The sequence below is a fragment of the Sus scrofa genome, chromosome 14 (assembly GCF_000003025.6).
Source record: "Sus scrofa isolate TJ Tabasco breed Duroc chromosome 14, Sscrofa11.1, whole genome shotgun sequence".
NCBI classification, from domain to species: Eukaryota; Metazoa; Chordata; class Mammalia; order Artiodactyla; family Suidae; genus Sus; species Sus scrofa.
This window is the reverse complement of record NC_010456.5, coordinates 52,096,264-52,117,697: the sequence shown is the minus strand read 5'-3', so window position 1 is coordinate 52,117,697 and position 21,434 is coordinate 52,096,264. Positions and strand designations below refer to the sequence as shown.

General features: G+C 39.4%; 1 protein-coding gene across 24 annotated transcripts in view; it reads left to right on the top strand.

Annotated features, from left to right (window-relative positions):
- CHRM3 (cholinergic receptor muscarinic 3) overlaps nucleotides 1-21,434 on the top strand; it is a 545,038-nt gene that overhangs the window by 245,965 nt on the left and 277,639 nt on the right. For 7 of the 24 annotated variants that reach the window (XM_021071792.1, XM_021071795.1, XM_021071790.1 and 4 more), the window contains one exon: nucleotides 1,975-2,180. The exons of 7 other annotated variants lie outside the window; for them this stretch is intronic. In XM_021071792.1, the coding sequence (XP_020927451.1) occupies nucleotides 2,045-2,180 (136 nt within the window). In that variant the 5' untranslated portion in view covers nucleotides 1,975-2,044. Of the gene's footprint in view, nucleotides 1-1,974; nucleotides 2,181-6,299; nucleotides 6,380-18,465; nucleotides 18,572-19,118; nucleotides 19,143-21,434 lie in introns of those variants that run through there. 10 more of the 24 variants (XM_021071800.1, XM_021071808.1, XM_021071801.1 and 7 more) reach the window with 7 other exon arrangements.

Below are 21,434 nucleotides of genomic sequence, written 5' to 3'. Positions count from 1 at the left end.
TGGGCAGGTGCATGGGCACAGATGCCAGTGGGTAGATGGACAGTAAGAGTTAGAAAAGGAAGCAATTTTCAAACTGCTATTACTTTTCTTCTTTTTCTCTCAATTCTGAGAGACTCGACAGCAGAGTCCTGTGCTCCCTTGAGTTCAAATAAGGGACAGATTTAAACCTGTCCTTGGACTTAGAAGGATGATGAAGAAGCAAATAACTGTGTGCAGCGGCTGATTTCAGGGGCTTCGCTTTCAGACAGCCTTTTCTGTCCTGACTCTGCCACCTTCCTTCAGTTATGGGACCCCCATCAGGTTACCTGATGGTGGGTATAAGCCCAGGTTCTGGACTGCATTCCTAGCTTGGGACCCTGGGCCCATCACTAACTGGCTGTGTCAACCTGGATCAGGCAGTCGGCCCTTTATGCCTGGTAGCTTCTTGTGTAACATGGAGATTAAAGACAGCCCTACTCAGAGGCAGGAATAAGTGAGAACACTGTCAGTTTTGGAGAGAAAATATTTCTTCTGTTCAGTCAATATTAGCGGTTATTTTCACTCTCTAAGCCTTCATATCTTTATGTAACATGGGCTCAATAATAGACCTGCCACACATGATTGTTGTGAGAATGAAAAATTACACACAAAGTTCCTAGCACTGCAGCAAGTGAATGTAAACGGGAAAAAAAGTGTGAGTGAGGGTCAGAGATGGCTCCACCGGATAGCCAGAAATTAGGAATTTTTTTATTAAGGTTGGGAGAGAAAGAGTGACTTGTGTTTTGAAGGCAAAGTTTTTAAAACTAAATTCATGATAGAAGGGAAGCCAATTAAAACCTGATGGTGTGGCGAAGGATGAGCCTTTCCTTTGACTCTGATAAATTTAATAAAAATTGATTCATTTTCACTTTACTAAACTTGAGAGGACATGGTATGTGTGCATGGGCATACTTTAGAACAAATATCTGCAGAGGCTAAGTTAACATAATAAGATTTTTATATTGGAAAGTGACATTAATTACCACATTATATCAGAGCATCTGAACAACTACATAAAATAGTTAAAAATAAGCAAACTAAATGTATGCAATTAAAATGCTACATTTTGGAGTTCCCGTCATGGCTCAGCAGAAATGAATCCAACTATCATCCATGAGGACGCAGGTTTGATCCCTGGCCTTGCTCAGTGGGTTAAGGATCTGGTGTTGCTGTGAGCTGTGGTGTAGGTCGCAGGTGCTGCTCAGATCCTGCATTGCTGTGGCTGTGGTGCAGGCCAGCGGCTCCAGCTCTAATTCAACCCCTACCCTGGGAACCTCCATATGCCTCAGGTGTGGCCCTAAAAAATAAAGAATAAACACCGTGTCTTGTAGGTTCATGCACATAATATAAAATCATGTATTAAAATATATGTACATTGTGTTTTGATTTTCAAGTGAAACATAAGGATCATGAGGGCAAAGCTAGCCCAGTGTCCAGTACACCATTGCTACTGGACAATGACAGGTGAATGAATGGATGAATAAACCCCACATTTGCAACTTGTGTGACTTACATTGGAGATCTCAAGCTTAGGGGAAAAAAATAGCTGATACATTCTATTTGTTTCTTTACAAACAAATAGAACACAAAGCAGTGCTTAATGATGGAAATCTAGATAATTAAGACATTTTATATGGGTTAATATGTCAAATCAAAGAACAAAGGCAGGGCGTGGTGAAATGCGTGTGATATGACTGTAGATGGGATTGTGTTCCAGACAATTAGAAAAAGGTTGTAGTTCAAAATAATACCATTAAGTATTATCTGAACCAATGTTTTATGTGCTTCAGGAGGAAAATATTTTTATGAGAAAACAAAGAAGGCAGGCGTTAAAACTTGAAAGCATATAGAGGACTTAGCAGAAGGAACAGTGAGTGGTGTTTAGAGAAGCTTGAATAGTAGGCTTGGCTAAGACAGAGTCAGGAATCTCTCCCCTTCCTTATTTCCCTGCCCTAGTAGGTCTCCAGGATTGGACCATCAGTGATTGGAGCTGCTAACTCTAGCAGTTTCTGAGAGGAATATAAAGATGTTGGTATTTAAAGTGTTGTCCAGGGACCATCAGCATCAGCCTCATCTGGGGCCTTTTCGCAAATGCAGACCCTCAGACCCAGACCCCTTATCAGCTGCAGCAAATCAGAATCCGCAGTTAACAAATTCTTCAGGTGAGTCACATCAAATCACAAATTAAAATTTGAGAAGTATTGGCATAGATATTAGAAATGTGGGCTTTAATGCAGTTTTTAACATTATTTTTATAGCTTTATTGAGATATAATTGACATAAACTGCACATATTTAAAAATGTAGGTTTGTAGTTCTGTTTTTTTTTTTTTCCAAGAGTTGAGCAGGTTATTTTCTTTTACTTTTTCAGTTGTTTTCCTTTATAGGTTGTCACAGAATTATCGGGTAGAGTTCCTTGTGTTATACAGCAGGTCCCAGTGGGCCAATCATTCCATAAGCCTCAGTGTGCATATGCCAATCTAAAACCCCTAATCCATCCCTGCCCTCCCCAGCCTGTCCCCTTTGATAACCATAAATTTGTTTTCAAAGTCCATGAGTCTGCTTCTGTTTTGCAGCTAAGTTCGTTTGCATTCTTTTTTAGATTCCACATACAAGTGATATCATGTTTGTCTTTCATTGTCTAACTTCACTCAGTATGATAATCTCTAGGTTCATCCATTTGCTGCAAATGTCCTTATTTCATCCTTTTTATGGCTAAGTAATATTCCATGTGGTACATATAGTACCACATCTTCTTTATCCATTACTCTGTTGATGGAAATTTAGGTAGCTTCCATGTCTTGGCTGTTGATGTGGATTCAAATCGCAGTTCCAGCCTGGGCAAGCTAATTTTCTCATCTTGTTTCATCATCTGTACTCTGTAGTTATAGGAACCTCATAAAACTATCATGTAAGGTAAATGAGATCATTTTATGCAGTCCCTGTCCTTTTGCAAGCATTCAGTAAATCTTAGATATTTTTTCATAATTTCCCTTCTGTTGAGCAAAGGAAATAGCGAGGAAGAAGGATTCTCACTAGACCTTTCCCTCTGCCTCCTTAATCTTATACTTAACATAAACTTATAGATAAATCTGATAATCTTTCTGCATTTCTGTCTGCCACTAAAACTTTCTTCTACTTACGTTACTTTGGATAAGTCACGTAACCTCTTCGAGCCTCATTTTTCTCCTCAATAGTATGGGATAGTCACGTCATCCTATCTCCCAGAGTTGTGAGAATCAAATGAACTGGTTTGTAAGACAGCATTTTGTTCATTGTAGAAATGAACAGATTTCACAGTTAGAATCATCTGAAGATTAGAGGCTAACTAACATAAGATGCTGGATCAGGTCATTTATAACAGTGCATGGTATAAAATGACTTTTACAACCATTCCCCCTTTGATAGGAAGAGAGAGGTTGAGCTCTGGTTACAGGTGGGGAGAAGAAGTCAGTTCCCTCTTCAGAGACAGAGGCCTCTATATGTGAATCCCAGAAAGTCTATTGTTGAAAAATGGCTTAGACTTACAAGGATTCACTTGAGAATCTTGCTCTTTACCTTATGTGGCAGCAGAAAATGAGACACATGTAAAGAGTGAGACAAAAGTAAACAAGTAGGCATGAAGTTCAGTTTCTGAGGAGGAACAGAGGAAGGGACGGTTGCATCTGGTTCTGTGTCAGCAGCTTATGAGAGAGAAGATTTTTACAGTTGGCTTTGGGAGACATGGATAGAATATTGAAGAGGGAATTGAGTGCAGTCTTCTTGGAAGGAGTAGCTTGAGAAAAAAAAAAAAAAAAAAAAACAGAGCCAGAAAAGCCTGAAGCTCATAAAGGAAGGTTGTTTAAAAAAAAAAAAAAAATCTACTTTGGAAATTCCAGATTAGGGAATTCCCTTGTGGCACAGTGTGTTAAGTATCCTGCATTATCACTGCAGTGGCTCAAGTGCTACAAGTCTGATCCCTGCCTAGAAGTTTCCACATGCTACAGACGCAGCTGAAAAAAAAAAAAAAAAGAAGAAGAAGAAAAAGAAAGAAAAGAAAGGGGGAAAAACCTACATTAAAAATAAAAAAAGAAAGTGTGAATTACACAGGATTGAAAAGGAAAAATGAGCTGCACGTGCGTGGGTCAGATTCTGAAGGACCTTGAGTGTGCAATTCCTGATTTCTCTTTGATAGCTAGTCATATATTGTTTTGGAGGTGGGAACTGGCATGATGAAGGAATGTGTTTTAGAATAGTTATCTGGCATCTGTGTGTGAGTTGGTTTAAATTGGGAATGAGTAGGGAGACTAAATCAAAGCAACTATTTTGTGGCCCAGGAAAAGTCGTAAGACCCTGAGCTGGATTTGTAACATTGGGACTGGAAAGGGAAGGACAGTTCAGAACAAACACCTTTCTAACACATTTAGGTTGACCCTCAAGTCAGCAAGAAATCTCAATTTTAGAAGAACACAAAAATTACTCACCTCCTATTGCACATTGCTCTTGCCAAGGTCCATCTTTTAGTGTATTTTTTTAAGTTAGTGTGAGTAGATGTGCAAAACATACTAGTTACTTGTTCTATTTTTATGTCCTGTACAGGGAAAGAGAAAGAGGAAGAATTCTATTCATGTGTCATACTCCAAGACTTATGGTACTTTGCTAATTACAAGTTCTATTGTCTTGGTCTCAAAAGGCATTCAAGAGCTGAACCAAGTATAGTAAGGTCTCCCAGACCCCAGTGATTACACAGCTGTAAAATTTGCAGCCGAAATGTCAAGCTGCCTTAGTATTTTTGCAGGCCAAAAGGCCAAGCAAAATCAAGTCAAACTTTCCTGTTTCCTTCAAAAAATTTGCAGGCTCTAACAATAGAGCTCAAGACTGCCTCGGAAACTCTAGTCCCTTCTTTAACCTCCTGGACTGTTGGCTGAGCCTGGTTTTTTTCCATCTATTGGATGAGAGATAATCATACTTTCATCTATTCCTGCCTTTCTAAGAAAGGCTTTTAGGGCTCCTTGGTTTCAAGGTATTTTGTAGAGTTAAAAATTAAGTACGCTTCAGATGTCCTCATACACACAACTCTAGGCCAACTTTACTCTTGGTGTAATCCTTTAGACTAAGGATTGATTGGCTGCTTCATCTCACTCTCAGAGCTTGGTACCTACCTGACTTTTCATCTCTAAAGTTAGTTCACTAGCCTGCACAATAGACATAGTATTGTAATCATAAAATCTTACCTGTGTAGACAGTCTTTCTAAAGGCTTACCAAGTAATTTGAAATGAAGCAGTTAACCTAGAGCCATCCCCCTTTTTGCAAAAATAAATATTAAGAAATGTAAAGAAAAAAGTACTGACATGTAAAAACATTGTTGTGGGGATTATAAGTGATTTTTTTTAAGTTTTAATTTTTTCTTTTCAAATTCTCCATGAGGAACAAATACTACTTATGAGAGTTTTTTTTAAAAAGTATTACTAAAGGACTTTTTTCTAACTGTAGTCATCATACTTCAATAACTTCTGTGTTTTATTTCTAAAAGCATCCCTTGAAATATTTTGATGATCATGCACATCAAAGAGTTATTTTTTCTATAGCAATGATTCTCAAGTTTCAGGATTTCAAAACAGGAGGCTGAGAGAGAATAACGAATTTGGGTTTGAAAACGGGGATCACTTAAAGCAACTAATCTTTGCTGACAGCATTTTAAGAAAAGGAAGGATATTATAATACTATACTTTTATGTAATATACTTTTTTATAGTTTAAAGGATTTAGTCTAAGAATAAAAAAGGCCCCTTTACAAGAAAGGCCACAGAAGTATTTGCACAAACATTTATGCATGATATATTTATATATATCATTTACATATATATTTATATATATATAATACAAATTAATAAAACTTCCATTTAATGGCATAGTACTGAATAAATCATTTTGGAAACAACTGGTATACACTGGAACATGAAGAGGAGCTGGAATACCTAAAATATCTCAAAGTTCTTTCTGTAATTTATTTTATTTATTTATTTTTATATAATGATTTTTATTTTTTTTCTGTTATAGCTGGTATACAGTGTTCTGTGAATTTTCTACTGCATGGTGTGGTGACCCAGTTACACATACATGTATACATTCTTTTTTCTCACATTATCATGTAATTTATTTCTGCCATTTATGAGCTTATCCAGCTTTCTGTTGAGAAAATGGAAACAATATTCTTTAATTCTATTGAACTCAATTTGGAATGTTTCAGATATATTGAGAGAAACCAGGATAAACTACCCTGCCAAAATTTTTCCCTTGCAGAGCCTGGAACTAAGGAGTCAGGTGACTGGCTAACAAAGTGGGCTCAGCAGTTATGGGCCCTGATGATTCAACACAGAAAGGTCAGCAGCTTATATGAACTATTCATCAAGATTGGTAACAGAACAGGCATTTAAGAATCCCTTTTCTTCTTTAATTGCCCTCTATATTCTGATTTTTTTTTTTTTTTTTGTCAAGAATATCTATTTGCGGAATTCCTATCATGGTGCAGTGGAAATGAATCCGACTAGGAACCGTGAGGTTGAGGGTTTGATCCCTGGCCTTGCTCAGTGGGTTAAGGATCCCGCATTGCCTCGAGCTGTGGTGTAGGTCATAGCGTTGCTATGGCTTTGGTGCAGGCTGGCAGCTATAGCTCCGATTCAACCCCTGGCCTGGAAACCTCCATATGCCATGAGTGCGGCCCTAAAAAGAAATATATATATATATATTTGGTACTAAATCTTATGATAAAACCATTTTAACTCCAATTTGATTCTCTGATTTGAAGTATAGACAGGTAAGTCAGTAGACCTCAGAAAATGTCCACATTGGTAAGCTACCTTTTAAAATTAAGTGAAATAATATGAAAAATATCATCTGTCTTCACTGCTCCTCACTGCTTCATGGGCTTCATTTGTTCTTTATGTAACTAATGTATCCATAGTCTTCCTCCTACATTCCTTGGAGAGAAGTTAGAAGATTTGTCTTCTTACTCTAACAGCTTTGTTACTGCATGCTTAACTGAAAAACTGAGAACAGCAGAATACATTTTGGGGGAGTTAATTTTTTTTTTTTTGGCTATGCCTATGGCATGAGGAAATTCCTGGACCAGGCATCAAACCCACACCACAGCAGCAATCCAACCATAGCAGTGACAAGCCAGATCCTTTAACCATGAGGCCACTAGGGAACTCCTAGTGGGTTACTTTTAAGCAGTCTGGTATGTGCCTCTTTGTTCATTTTAAGTTGCAGTTCTTAACATGCTCTGGTTTCTGGTTCTCTCAAATAAGGGAAAGTTCCTAGATTAGGGGTTAAATAACTAAAAGAGCTGGGGTCAATTACTGAGGTCTGCTCTTTTATTCTGATGAGTGATTAACTCTTTGGATTTGAAATAAGGAGGCGAAGTATATTATTATAAAATGAATCTGCAGTTTTACTGTGGGCTTCCTCTGTGTGATTGTCTATACAATTCTAATATCATTTGTCCTGAATTTATGAATAGTTTTTATATCTCATACTAACTAGTAAATTGAATCATGGGTCTTGTGTTGAAAGGCCTCCTGAGACTTCCTTGGGCTCAGCCAGAAGGAATGGCAAGATTGAGTCATGATATCTGCAAAAGGACAAGAGCTGAGAGTTGCAGCCTAAGTGCTAGAGGGTCACCACCCCTAATTTGAAAGAACATGTTTAAGCTGTACTCCATAATTAGCATTTACATTGTTCTTGTTCTTTCCATAAATCCAGACTTGCCGTTTCATTATGTTTGCTCAGAATGCCTGGTGTATTAGGATTCAATGAATAATAATTATTGTTTGATTAATGGATATGAAAATTATCAAATATTTTGACACCTGAAAGTTGCCAGATTGTAAAAAATATCTGTATATCCTCACAGCTTCTTCCAAATAATTTTACAGATCTTGATTTTCAGTAAGTACATTTATTCTGTATCCACTGTGTGAAACACTAGTCCAGTCTAATTTCTAATTTCTTTATGCCTCATGGTTGTTCTTCCTCCTACTCAAAGTGTCCATACCTGCACAGGCATGAGTATCTGTATCTTCTACTTCAAAGTGTCTGTTTCTGTACTTGTCCTCTGTACCTGATGTCCCTGGGGAGAAGGGACTTTTCTCCTTCACCTCTAAGTATGCCTCTGCTCTGTCATTATCCTCTGTCCCTCCTGGGACCTTGTAGCATAGAATTTTTCAAGGTTTATAAAAGCTGCCCTCTCTCTCTCTCTCTTTATTTTTTTTACTTTTTTTTTTTTTTTTTTTTTTAGGGCTGCACCCGCAGCATATGGAAGTTCCCAGGCTAGAGCTCGAATTGGAGCTACAGCTGCCAGCCTGTGCTACAGCCACAGCAGCACTAGATCCAAGCCGAGTCTGCAACCCATACCACAGCTCACAGCAATGCCGTATCCTTAGCCCAGTGAGCAGGGTCAGGGATCAAACTTATGCCCTCATGGATACTAGCCAGGTTCATTACCACTGAGCCACGAAGGAACTCCCAAGCTGCCCTATTTTTTCTGGAGCTTTTCCCTCACCATGAAGATCTACTGATCTCTGCTATTCCAGTATAAACTGCACTTCATGTAGTTGTCTTTGTCGGTCACGCCCAGATCCATCCCATTTTCCCCTCTTCCAGATGCCTCTTTAGCCTCTAGACCTTTTTCTCTCAAAAGACTTTATATGAGGATGGAAACGCTGTATATCTGTGCTGTTCTGTACAATATCCACTAGGCACTTGTGGTTAATGAACACCAGAAATGTAACTAGTGTGGCTTGAAGAAATGATTTTTTAATTCTTTGCCTGAATTTAAATTTAAAACATTCGTATATGAAAAATGGCTACAATATTGGACAATGGGTAGACTTTCTCACCCGCAAAGCACAGAAATTTTTTTGAATGTTATCTTCTCAGTTCTCCAGATTGGTACTATTCCAAAATTGGTACTATTCCAAAATGCAAAGAACAGAAGTTAAGTCATTACAAACAGTGGATGCTTGAGGGTGTTAGAATTTATTCTCTCTGCTTAGGTAACTGGAGTCTTTTTTTCCTGTACCCATCAAATATCTGTCATTTGCCAAGGTCACCAGCATCTCTAAAAGGCAGTCAGTGTTTCTCATTCCTGCCTCCTAACTCTCAACTTTAATTAAATTGATCGCTATTCTCCAAATGTTCCTTTTTTCTACTTCTCAACCTCTTACATCCTTCTTCCTTTGTCTACTTACCAAACTGCATACATTCTTCAAGGCTCACATCTTTTGACTGAAACCTCCACCAACTAAATTAAGCCTATAAAAAGTGGAATCCTCTAGTCTTTAAAAGATATGTCTATTGAAGTTTTGCTATATTCTAGGCCAAGATAAGTGGTTAAGAATAACAATATATTAATATTTGTTGAAGTTTTATGTGCTAGGTCCTCCTCTTAGCTCTATTTCTGCGTGCTTCATTTTTTTTCCTAAGTACTCAGTGCAATAGGTATTATTGTTATACAGATTTTACAAAGGAAAATGAGGCATCTAAAAGTACCATGTCTGGGTCTCTTGATCAGTAAGTGACAGTGAGGTCCTGCTCTTACAGAGATTCTGTCACGGCATTTCCCACTTCTTCATATTCCTTGACAGCACTAAGAGATTTCGAATTCTATTCTGTTCCATTTTCCCCTTTCGTTGCTAAACATCTCACACATGGAGACTTTTCCTTCCCAATAATGTTCTGACTCCTAAGATAGGGACTAAAATGTTTGTTCCTTTGTGTCCAGAAAGTACCTGACATCATATTTTAGGCAACAGCATCCAAACTATAGATACGACTCACTCATAGATTCTGAAATCAGTTTACTGATTACCTAATTCACGACCCAAATAGTCTAATGAAATAGAATGCAATAATATCAAACTATGATACATCCATGAAATATTACTCAGCAATAAAAAGAATTAGCTCTCAAAAACATGGAAGAACCTCAGATGCATAAGCGCCCCATTAAAGAAGCCAGGGTAGGAGTTCCCTTCATGGCACAGCAGAACTGAATCCCACTAGGAACCATGAGGTTGCAAGTTCGATCCCTGGCCTCGCTCAGTGGGTTAAGGTCTGGCATTGCTGTGAGCTGTGGTGTGGTCACAGATGCAGCTCAGAGCCCACATTGCTGTGGCTCTGGCATAGGCCGGTGGCTGCAGCTCTGATTAGACCCCTAGCCTGGGAACCTCCGTATGCCGTGGGTGCGGCCATGAAAAAGGCAAAAAAAAAAAAAGAAGAAGAAGAAGAAGAAGCCAGTGTAAAAAGCTGCATACCAGGAGTTCCTATCATGAGAGTGGTGAGTTAAGAATCCAACTGCAGCAGCTCGAGTTGCTGCAGAAGAATGGGTTTGCTCCTCCACTCAACCCAGCGGGTTAAAGGATCTAGCATTACTACATCTGAGGCATAGATGTGAGGCAGCTGCAGCTCAGATTCAGTCCCTGTCCTGGGAACATCCATATGCCATAGATGCACTCATTTAAAAAAAAAAAAAAAAAAAAAAGGCTGCATGCTGTAGGATTCCAATTATGACTTCCTAGAAACAGTAACACTCTGGAGTCAATAAAAAGACCAGTGATTGCGAGGACGCAGAGAGAAGGAAGGAGTGAATGATGAGCAGATAGAGCAGTGAAACTGTTCTGTAGGATAATGTCATGATGGATACATGCCATTCTAGAGTCCATAGAATATACAACACAGAGTAAACCCAAATGTACACTATGGACTTTAGTTAGTAGAAATGTATAAATAAGTGTTTATTAATTGTAACAAATATATCACACTAATATAAGATGCTAATTATATGGGGAATGAAGACTGGGAGGTCTGATGTGCAGGATATGTGGGAATTCTCTGTAGTTTCTGGTCAGTTTTTCTGCAAAGATTAAAACTACCCTAAAGATAAAAGTTTATTAATTCAGAAAAATGTAACAGAAAATATCTATGAACACCATGCATTGTGAGGGTAACGATTGTTGCAGGAAACATTTTTTGCAGTTTTGGATGTGCATTGTCGTGCGCAGAGTGCGCAGAGAGGTAGGTACACTGGGTTGCAGTGTAAAATTACGTATGTGATTGTGGGTAAGATTTCAAGAATTTTAAAGGCCACTGTTTAGAGATTATTGCAAATACAAAACACCTGTTTGCCAGCTGATTGAAAGCCATCTTAGAATTCTAGTAATGATTGTACACTTGCCTCACATATATAGGAACAATCTTTTATACACAGACTTTAGGAGATGTGAAATGACACTGGTGTCATGTGCCTGTTTTCTAAAATGCTTGTCCGTGATGATTATAGGATGCTACATGAAAGCCTGCAGCCATCTGATGGAACAGAATTTTCCCAAAAGGTGTAGATGACAACCTGCTTCTTATAAGAACATTTTTCAGTGTTTCTGGTTGGATGCAGTAGCTACTTATTCAGGTTTCAGTAAAATATTAGGAGTATCTTGATTTTAGTACAGCTGAATCTGAATTATAGCTATGAAATAATATCAGGCCTAGTTTGTAGGAAATATCTGAAGTAACCCATGAATACAGAGACTGTTTACTTGGTTTCTGCTGTTGTCCCCAAACCTGGCACAGAATAGCTGCCCAATAAATACAAGTTGATTTCAGATGGACTCAGGTTAGTAGTTTTCTGCAGTTTTCATTAAAAAAGGGATAGGAGTATTTGGTGATTTTGTTTTTGTTCCTGTTTGGTTGGTTCTTCTGTCTGTCTCTCTCCTTCCTGTTTGGTTGGTTCTTTCTGTCTTTCTGTCTATCTTCCTTCCTTCCTCCTCTTTCTCTCCTTTTCTTCCATCCTTTCTTTCTTTCTTCTTTGTGGGTTTTTTGGTTTTCTTTCACTTTTAAAAATATCTCACATGGAATCCCACACCTCAGAAGCAGAAAGTCTTGGTTTAGTAGCCAATGCAGTGCTGTGGCTGGGGCAGCTCCGAGTTGGAGTTGAGAAGGGGTGCTGTCCTGCCTGCTCTGCTTCCTCAAGCTTTTCAGTGTCATCTCTTTTGCTCTTTCTGTTTCTTCCCCCTCTTTCAATGAAGAGCTCACTGAAAGCTTTGACTTTTATTTCAGCAAACTTACAAGAACATCAGTAGAGTTAGCACACTGAATTTTGTCAGCAGTTTGCTAAACTCCTGGATCCCATATACTCTACGTTTATTTTTCTCACTTTTCCTTCCCTTGGAGCCCATCCCGAGAGAGGGAAACATGAATGCTTCCCTGTGGCAAATATACAGAAAGTGATCTCATCACTTATCAGTGCTATACTGGTCAATGGAGTGGAATCATAGGAGAAAGGAAGAATGTACAGTAGTAAATTAATTTCTAGTTTATGGTCAAATTATCTTTAGGCCTATTTATATTCTTAAGGAGGCATAAGTAAAACCAAAGCTGTGCATGTTTGATTTGCAAATGAAATAACAAGCTAGTCTTCTATCCGGGAAAGGAGTTGAGCAATGCCACTTGGCTCTTGAATTATGTACAATGTCAATCAAAATATTTAGTTTGAAATTTCCCACAGTGGTACAGTGGATTAAGAATCCACTTGCAGCAGCTGGGGTCGCTATGTAGGTGTGGGTTCCATCCCCAGCCCTGCTCAGTGGGTTAAAGGATTCTGCATTGCCGCAGCTGTGATGTAGGTCACATCTGCAGTTCACATTCATCCCTGGCCCAACAACTTCCCTATGCTGCAGGTACAGCCATTTAAATATATATATATACTTGGAGTTCCAATATATATATATATATATATATATATATATATATATATATATATAAAATCTTGGGTGGCTCAGTGGTTAACAAACCCAGCTAGTGACCATGAGGTTGCAGGTTTGATCCCTGGCCTTGCTCAGTGGGTTAAGGATCCAGCGTTGCTGTGAGCTGTGGTGTAGGTCGCAGACACGGCTCAGATCTGGCATTGCTGTGGCTCTAGCATAGGCCAGCAGCTGTAGCTTCAATTGGACCCCTAGCCTGGGAACCTCCATATGCTGTGGGTATGGCCCTAAAAAGACAAAACACACACACACACACACACAGATATATATATACACACATACATTATGTAAATATATATGTTTAGTTTGCAGTTTATTAATCATAGTCTTTATCAGTAGGAGACTCGCTGTTCCTTTAGAAACCTTTTGTAAAAATACAGATTCCTATGCCCAGCCTCAGGTCTCTAGAATTGGAATCTCTGGAGACAGTACCAGAAATTTTTCCCTTTAAAGAAGTTTCTGGGGGAATTTCAGTGAGTTTATCTGCTTAGGGAACCAGTAGGATAAAATCTTGGTGCAATCTTGGGTGGTAAGTGAAAGTCATCTAAATAGCAAAACATTTTAAAAATAGCTCATTTTCTTCTTAGTTATGAAACTAAGTTTCACAAATGTGATACTGAAAATTATCTTGTGGGAGTTCCCATTGTAGCTCAGTGGAAATGAACCCGATTAGTATCCATGAGGTTGCGGGTTTGAGCCCTGGCCTCGCTCAGTGGGTTAAGGATCTGGCGTTGCTGTGAGCTGAGTCTCATATTTGGCACTGCTGTGGCTGTGGTGTAGGCCAGCAGCTATAGCTCCGGTTTGACCCCTAGCCTGGGAACTTCCATAAGCCATGGGTGCGGACATAAAAAGACCAAAAAAAAAAAAAAAAAATCTTCTGGGTCTCATTTCCAGGCCCCATGAAAAATTGAAAGCTACCAAATCCCTAATGTCTTCTCCATTTAAAACTTATTTTTATGACATCAAAAAGCCATAGAGGGTTCACTTATCTAAGAACCCTCTTTGCCTGTAAATATTTACAGAGTCCTTTTTTAAACATAAAGCAGTGTCCTCACTTAAATCATTCTGTTCAGTCCAGTTCTATTAGCTCATGTCCACAGCCTGGGAAGGAAAGTAGCTTTTATTCCATGTTTGATTTATCACTGATTCAACAGTATCTAAAGCATTTTTTAAATTCCTGCTTGTGTGTGGCCCTGTTCTTTGTGCTCTACAATGAAAGTTTCAAGCACACTGGTCTTGCTTCCTTAGAACTAATGGGGCCTTCTATATATGTATCCAAAATACTTTCCAAATATTTTCATTTTTTATTCTGTGACATCGAGAAAACAATTACCCTTGTTCCTTTGGCAGAGGGACCTGTACGGTGTAGAAAGTTCATTTTGTTCTCCCACACCCCTTATCTTCAGAATCTCTCTTCGTGAATTCTGGGCTCTTTTCCTTCTCAGTCTCCCATGGAGACTGCTCTGTGAGTTCCTTCAGGCCACACCAGACACCCTGTCCAGCTCTGCTCACTGCCGCCCTCTCAGATGCTCCAGTCTCTCACACCTTACTCTGGACTTGCCACATCACCCTCCTAGAAACCCTCCTCTTCCCATGTTTCAGTGTCATGAGACATTGTTGGAGAGACCCACAAGGCTTGCAGGCAAGGGCACTGTAACCTTGGCTCCTCCGTGCACTTTCCATCTGCCTTTCATAAAGGCTTGGTCCACTCTTCACAGCAGCTTTGCCAAAAGTCCTCTTTGCTTTTCACCCTTAATTCTATGCATGGCCCTCCCAACCCAACCAGGGTCTCTTAGAACCCCCATCACCTGCTCCTCTGAGAAGCCTAAAGCCCACACATCTGCCCTCCCACCCCTCAACACATCTGTCCTCATTCTGCCCCACTTCCCACCCCTCTCCTGTCTCTGGAGAAAAAAGATCCCTTCAACTAAGACATTTCCCCCTAGATTCTCATCCTCTCTCTGGTCTCTGACATCTGACCTTGTAGCCTTTTTACTATCTTCTAATCCTGGTATTTTAAACATTAACACCTTTTTTTTCTTATCATGAAAAAAAAATTCTAAATATGTATAGTGACAGACGTTAACTGGACTTACTGTAATAATTTCGCAACATTTACAAATATCAAATTGTTGTCTTGGGCACTTGAAACTCATATGATGATATATGTCAGTTATACCTCAATTGAAATTTTTAATTAAAATTTTTTTCTTAAACAGTGGAAAGTATTTTCTGTCCTCCCCTCCCTGTCTCCTTTCACTCACTGGGAAAGTTTCACGTGTCTGCTGTGTGCCTGGCGGGGTCCCCTCTCCTGCTGCTCACAGCTTCCTGGTCCCCTCACTGCCTGGTCTGTTCTTCCCTGGCATCCCAGACCACCTTTAATTTACTGTCATATGCCTTCTCCTCCTTAATTATCCTGAAACATTGGTTTAAAGGTTACCAATGAACACTTCTTTTCCCTACCCGGAGCTGTCTTTTTTTCCAGCTGAAAACTTCTCAGGATTGGAGGCGATTTTTTTTGACATTGCCCTCAGTACCTCAGCATCCCAGTCGTGTCCCACTTTCTCCTGACAGTTCCTGGGTTCAGGCTGCATGCTTCTTTCTCACCTCCTGACTCCTGATGTCGTTCCTCCCTGAAGCTGAGTCCAGCTCTCCTCATTTACACTCTTTGCTTCCTATCCCGCATCTCTCTTTTCAAAAGTCACTCTCCCAGCTGTTCTGCAGGTAGGTCATCTTTATGTTTTAATCTTTAAACTCCCTCTCCAAGGCTTGATTTCTGGGTTACTGATTGTTTGTGTTGCTGAATGAGTCCCCATAACATCAAACTCAGCATCTCTAAAACAAATCTGTTCAGTGTCGTTCCTGAAACACACACACAGACACACACAGCTTTCCCTTTTTATCTCAAAGGAATCACCCACTATTCTCCTGGTTCCTTGGCCATATAAAAATATGGGAATAATATCCTTTTCCTTTTATATCCAGTCTGATAAGAATTTGTTGTGTTGACTCTCAGCCAATTAATAGTGATGTTGTGGACTAAGAATGCCTGGGTCTGTATTATTACTTAACTTATTGAACCTCCACAAACATCTCCTCAACTGGAGCCAGAGTTGTGGCTTGACTAGGCCTTGTGGTTCATATTAGGATTGCGAGATGCATCTTAGCAAAAACCATCAGGGAACTTTGAAGAAAAAGATTTACTATTCGCAGGTCCTGGAGTGTACATGGCACACTTGAGCCCAAGACATCAAAGCAAAGGGGAGAGAGAGAGGGAGGGAATGTGGACCTGAGACTGACTAATGGGGCGCAAGGGTAGGCTGGTAGCTGCAGCTAGGATTCAGTCTCTGGCCTTGGGAACTTCCATATGCCGCAAGTGAGGCAAAAAAAGAAGAAGAAGAAGCAAGAATTAGGATGCAGGAAGGGGAAAGCAGGGTCATTCAAGCAGTCACCCCAAGTTTTCTAAAAGGGGCCCTTGATGGGTAGGATGGCATGGTTTCTTATCTAGTTGTTTTATTAGCAGCTGTGTCACACAGATGGATGAAATGGATACCTCAGCAACCAAAAGCTTAATGTCAGGCATTTAATTAAAAAAGCTTAATGTCCTGCTGTATGGCACAGGGAACTATATCCAATCTCCCGATCCCATGATGGGAAAGAATATAAAAAGGAACATCCATATATGTACAACTGAGTCACTTAGCTGTACTGCAGAAAGTGACACAATATTATAATTTCAGTTTTTAAAATTTTTCTTTTTAAAAGCTTCAAGTCTGGCATTTACACTCAGAGGTCTGGTGACATGTTTTCTCAGGCTCCTGTCTCTGGCATCCCAGCCCACCTCAGCATCCTGCCTGTCACCATGTCCCTGGCACTTTGTAGTCCCCTGTTCTATCAAGTTCTATCAAAACCTTGTCTTTTCTCCTGATTCCCACCATGACTGCTTCCCACAATCGCTCTGTTTTCAACGCTCTCAGTTACAGATTACTGTTCAACTTTTGGCAGGGTGAATTTAAACCATAAAAATGTAAAGCTCCATGAAGAATCTGAAGCCCAAAGGGAGAAGTAATTTTCTCAAGGAAACATTCCTTCATTCTCTCCTTCCGCACATGCCACCTCCTATAAAAGGAACATGCACCCACCGAGCCATTGCGTATTCTCCACTGTCAGCCCAACCTGTTCCTGCATTTCTCTCTGCCTGAATGTCCTTATCTTCTGTGTCTGCCTGCAAAACCTGACCCCACTCCACAGGTTCCAGCACAAATCAACTTCCTCTAGATCCTCTTTCTTAAATGTCTGATAAACACCAAACATCCTTCCTTGTGCTTCTGTGGCTTTGCAACCCTTTGACAACCCCTATTGTCTCTCTCACACAACTTAAAGCAGTGTGCAGTCAGTACTTTGTGTTGAATCGCTTTGAAGTTCAGCAACATGTGCAGACTCTATGCACTTCATTTTGTTAGGAGTTTGCTGCCACTTAGAAATGTTCCTTACTCATCGCTTAAGGGCAGTACACATTTAAAATTTGATTTGGCCTCCGCTTCTTTAGCCTCTTGCCCTGTGTTTAGTCAGCATTGCTCCTACGTCTCTTTGATATAAAAACCACCTCTATCATGTCATTCCTCTCCTCAGTACATTTCGCTTGACTACATTGCTCTCAGGACAAAAGACAAGTTCCTGAGGACCAGCATTCAAGGCTTTCTCAAGTTGGGCTCCAACCTAATTTGCTCTAACTCAGCTCAGTGTCTTCTCCCTTGGTCCCACAGTATATCATCTTGATTCTTAATTCTTAGCCTTTGTTTTTATTGTCTCCCATCCCTGGAGCACTTCCTCCTGTTATCTTGTGAATTATGCTCATATTTTGTGATCTAGCTTATTGCCCACAAAGCATTTCCTTCTTTCTTAATTTGTCCTTTTTGAGTCTATGCTTTTCCCACAGCCATATAATCCTCACTGCCAACAATAGATACACCATATTACATAGAGGGTAGATAGATAGACAGACAGATAGATGTAGGTAGGTGGATGGATGGATGATAGAAAGGAAAAAAGAAAGAAAGGAAGAGAAAGAAAGAAAAGAAAAACTGATTCACGTTATACATATATAAAGCTTAATATTGTTTAACATACATGATTTTCCTTTTTTTTTTTTTTTTTTTTTTGCTTTTTAGGGCCACACCCACAGCATATGGAAGTTCCCAGGCTAGGAGTCAAGTGGGAGCTTCAGCTACCAGCCTATGTCACAGCCACAGCAACACTGGATCCGAGCTGCATCTGTGACCTACACCAAAGCGCAAAGCAATGACAAATCCTTAACCCACTGAGTGAGGCCAGGGATCAAACCCGGGTCTTCATGGATACTAGTCAGATTCATTTCTGCTGTGCCACAACAGGAACTCCCTAACTTACATGATTATCTTTTTACCTAAAAGATAATGTAAACTTCCCACAGGCAAGGAAGATAATTACACTTTTCTACATCCCACAAAGACACTAGTGTATCATGCTCGCTACCTCTGAGTCCCTTTGGAATAATTAAGAGTAGAAAATCTTGGTAAAGAAACGATATAATATGTCTCTATCCTAGGAATGTTTCTGTCCCTTGTTCTAGAGTCAGACTCTTTTTTAAATTTTTGTACTTTATTCCTAAGGTGAAATGTTTCACAAGAAGATACACTTAAAACATCACTAATTATTGGAAAAATGCAAATCAAAACTACAGTGAAGTACCATTGTACCTCAGAATGGACATCATCAGTAAGTCTACAAATAACAAATGCTGGTGAGGGTGTGGAGAAAAAGGAACCCTCCTTCACTGTTGGTGGGAATGTAAATTGGTACAGCCACTGTGGACAACAGTATGGAGATTCCTCAGAAAGCTAAATAAAGAACTAACGTATGATCCAGCAATCCCATTCCTGGGCATCTATCTGGACAAAACTACAATTCAAAAAAATACATGTACCCGTATGTTTATAGCAGCACTGTTCACAATAGCCAAAACATGGAAACAACCTAAGTGTCCATTGACAGATGAATGGATTAAGAATATGTGGTCCATATATACAATGGAATACTACTCAACCATAAAAAAGATGAAATAATGCCATTTGCAGCAACATGGATCAATAGAGAGTCTCATACTAAATGAAGTAAGCTAGAAAGAGAAAGACAAATACCATATGATATCACTTAAATGTGAAATCTAAAATATGCCACAGATGAAGCTATTGGAAGAATAGAAACAGACTCACAAACCGACGTAAAGAACAGACTTGTGGTTGCCGAGGGGAATGAGGGAAGAAGTGGGATGGACTGGGAATTTGGGGTTAGTAGATGCAAACTATTACATTTAGAATAGATAAGCAATGAGGTCCTGCTGTGTCGCACAGGGAACTGTGTCTAGTCTCTTGGGATAGAACGTGATGGGGATGATATTTAAAAAAAGAATGTTAAGTATGTGTATGACTGGGTCACTTTGCTGTACGGCAGAAATTGGCGCAACACTAAATCAATATGCTGTAATTTAAAATAATAATGGTAAGGGAAGGAAAAAAGATGATATATTTAAAATTTAAAGAAATGTGTCTAAAGGAAAATGAAAGCTCTACAATAGCATGGTTGTGCATAGCCCCTATACAGCTTGCACTCTCAAACATCCGGATCCTTTATTTTTCTAGTTCAGCATTAAGAAGATTTCCCAGTTCATCCATTATGGGTCAGCTTCTGGAGAACAAAGTTATAATTTATCGCATCAGACTGTGATTACAGAGCTTATGTTCTTTGTTGGTAATTAATACATGTTCTTTGCCCACTCTTGCTCACTAGAAAAACCATTTGGGGTCTTATTCACAAAAAAGAATGAGTAGTTCTAGAGATAATAGGATCAGAGGGAAACACTATATTCCATTTTTATACATTACTAAGAAATTGAAAGGGACATTAATTTCTTTAAAGGGCATTCCTGCCTACGTAGTTGAATATTGCCTTCTATATACTTAATTCCTCTTTTGACTGACTTCATCCTGAGCTCAATCTCACTGGAAAATCTATAAAATGATGTATAAAACCTATAAAAGTAATGTCAGCATGGAACCTATTCACATTCTGTGCTAGCCAGGACTAGGCTCAGCACTTCCAGACCAGAACCCCACTCACGTGACTGAGCCTGACGCCAGCCTTCCCTGAAGTTAGCAAGAATCCAAATGCCTTAAAAGGGAAAGGGAGGATGAAAATAATTAAATCCAATTTTTTCCCCTAAAGATTTTTTTGTACATCTCTTTCTTTGTGTTCACCGTGTTGAATTGGTTTCTTTGTCCTGTTTGTTTCAGTCAAATATTAAGCAGACTTATTATACCAACTTAACCAAGTGGTATTTCTCTACACTTTGTTCTTTCATTTGTTCCTGAAGGGGCCTCTCTTCCACAGGCCAGGTTTACTGAAATTCATGATTGTTTAATACAAAGGACCAGACTCAGAGCCTTAACTAATTTTCTTCAAATTATTCAGGTCTGGACTCGTACATGTTACATAAGTTGATTCTGTGAAAGTTGCTATTAAGGAAGAGCTGAAAGGAGAAAAGTAAAGGACAACCTGGAAAATGTAACAAAAACCCAGAAAGACTTTACATATGATTAGGAATTAAGGATGTGGAAAGGAGGTAGTTAAAACAGGCATCGAATGCGAACTAATATGTTACTAATAACATCTTAATTAAAGAAATGCCATCCACTAGATGTTTAAAGTGTTTTAAATCAAAAATTGCAGACATACTCAAAAGTAGGCAGAATAACATAATCAACCCCCTGCGCTCACCACCTGCCTTTGGTAATTAGCAGCACATGGTCAACTTATTTATTTGCTGTACCATCCTTTTCCCACAAACACTGGATTATTTTTAAACAAATGCAAGAGCTCTACATTTCCTAATGACTTTAAGGGAGTTCCCTTTGTGGCTCAGTGGTTGATGAACCCGACTAGGATTCATGAGGATGCAGGTTCGACCCTAGCCATGATCATTGGGTTGAGGATCCAGCATTGCCTTGAGCTGTGCTGTAGGTCACAGATGTGTCTCAGATCCTGTGTTGCTGTGGCTGTGGGGTAGGCCAGTGGCTACAGCTCCAACTGGACCCCCTAGCCTGGAAACTTCCATATGCCACAGGTGTAGCCCTAAAAAAAGCAAAAAAAAAAAGAAAAAAAAAGAAAAAAATGACTTTAAGCTAAAAAATATTTTTAAGAGATCAGCTCTGATATTATAAAAGAATAAGAGGAATTCACCGGTGGCTCAGTGGGATAAGGATCGGGGATCTGGCTGTTGTCATTGCAGTGACTTGGGTGGCTGCTCTGGTGCAGGTTTGATCCCTGGCCTGGGCACTTCTGCGTGCCAAATAAATAAAAGAATAAGAAACCAGGTTAAATGTAATTTTAATCTCAATATTATATTGAAAGACAGTATACATAAAATAACAAGCACTCACTTTAAATGCATATTCAGATGAGGGTAAACAAATGTATCTACCATGTTATTACAGCTAAATCAAGTCATAGTACATTTCCATCACCACACAAAGTTCCCATATAGCCCTTCCTAGTGGATTGACAGACACCCACCCTACCCCCA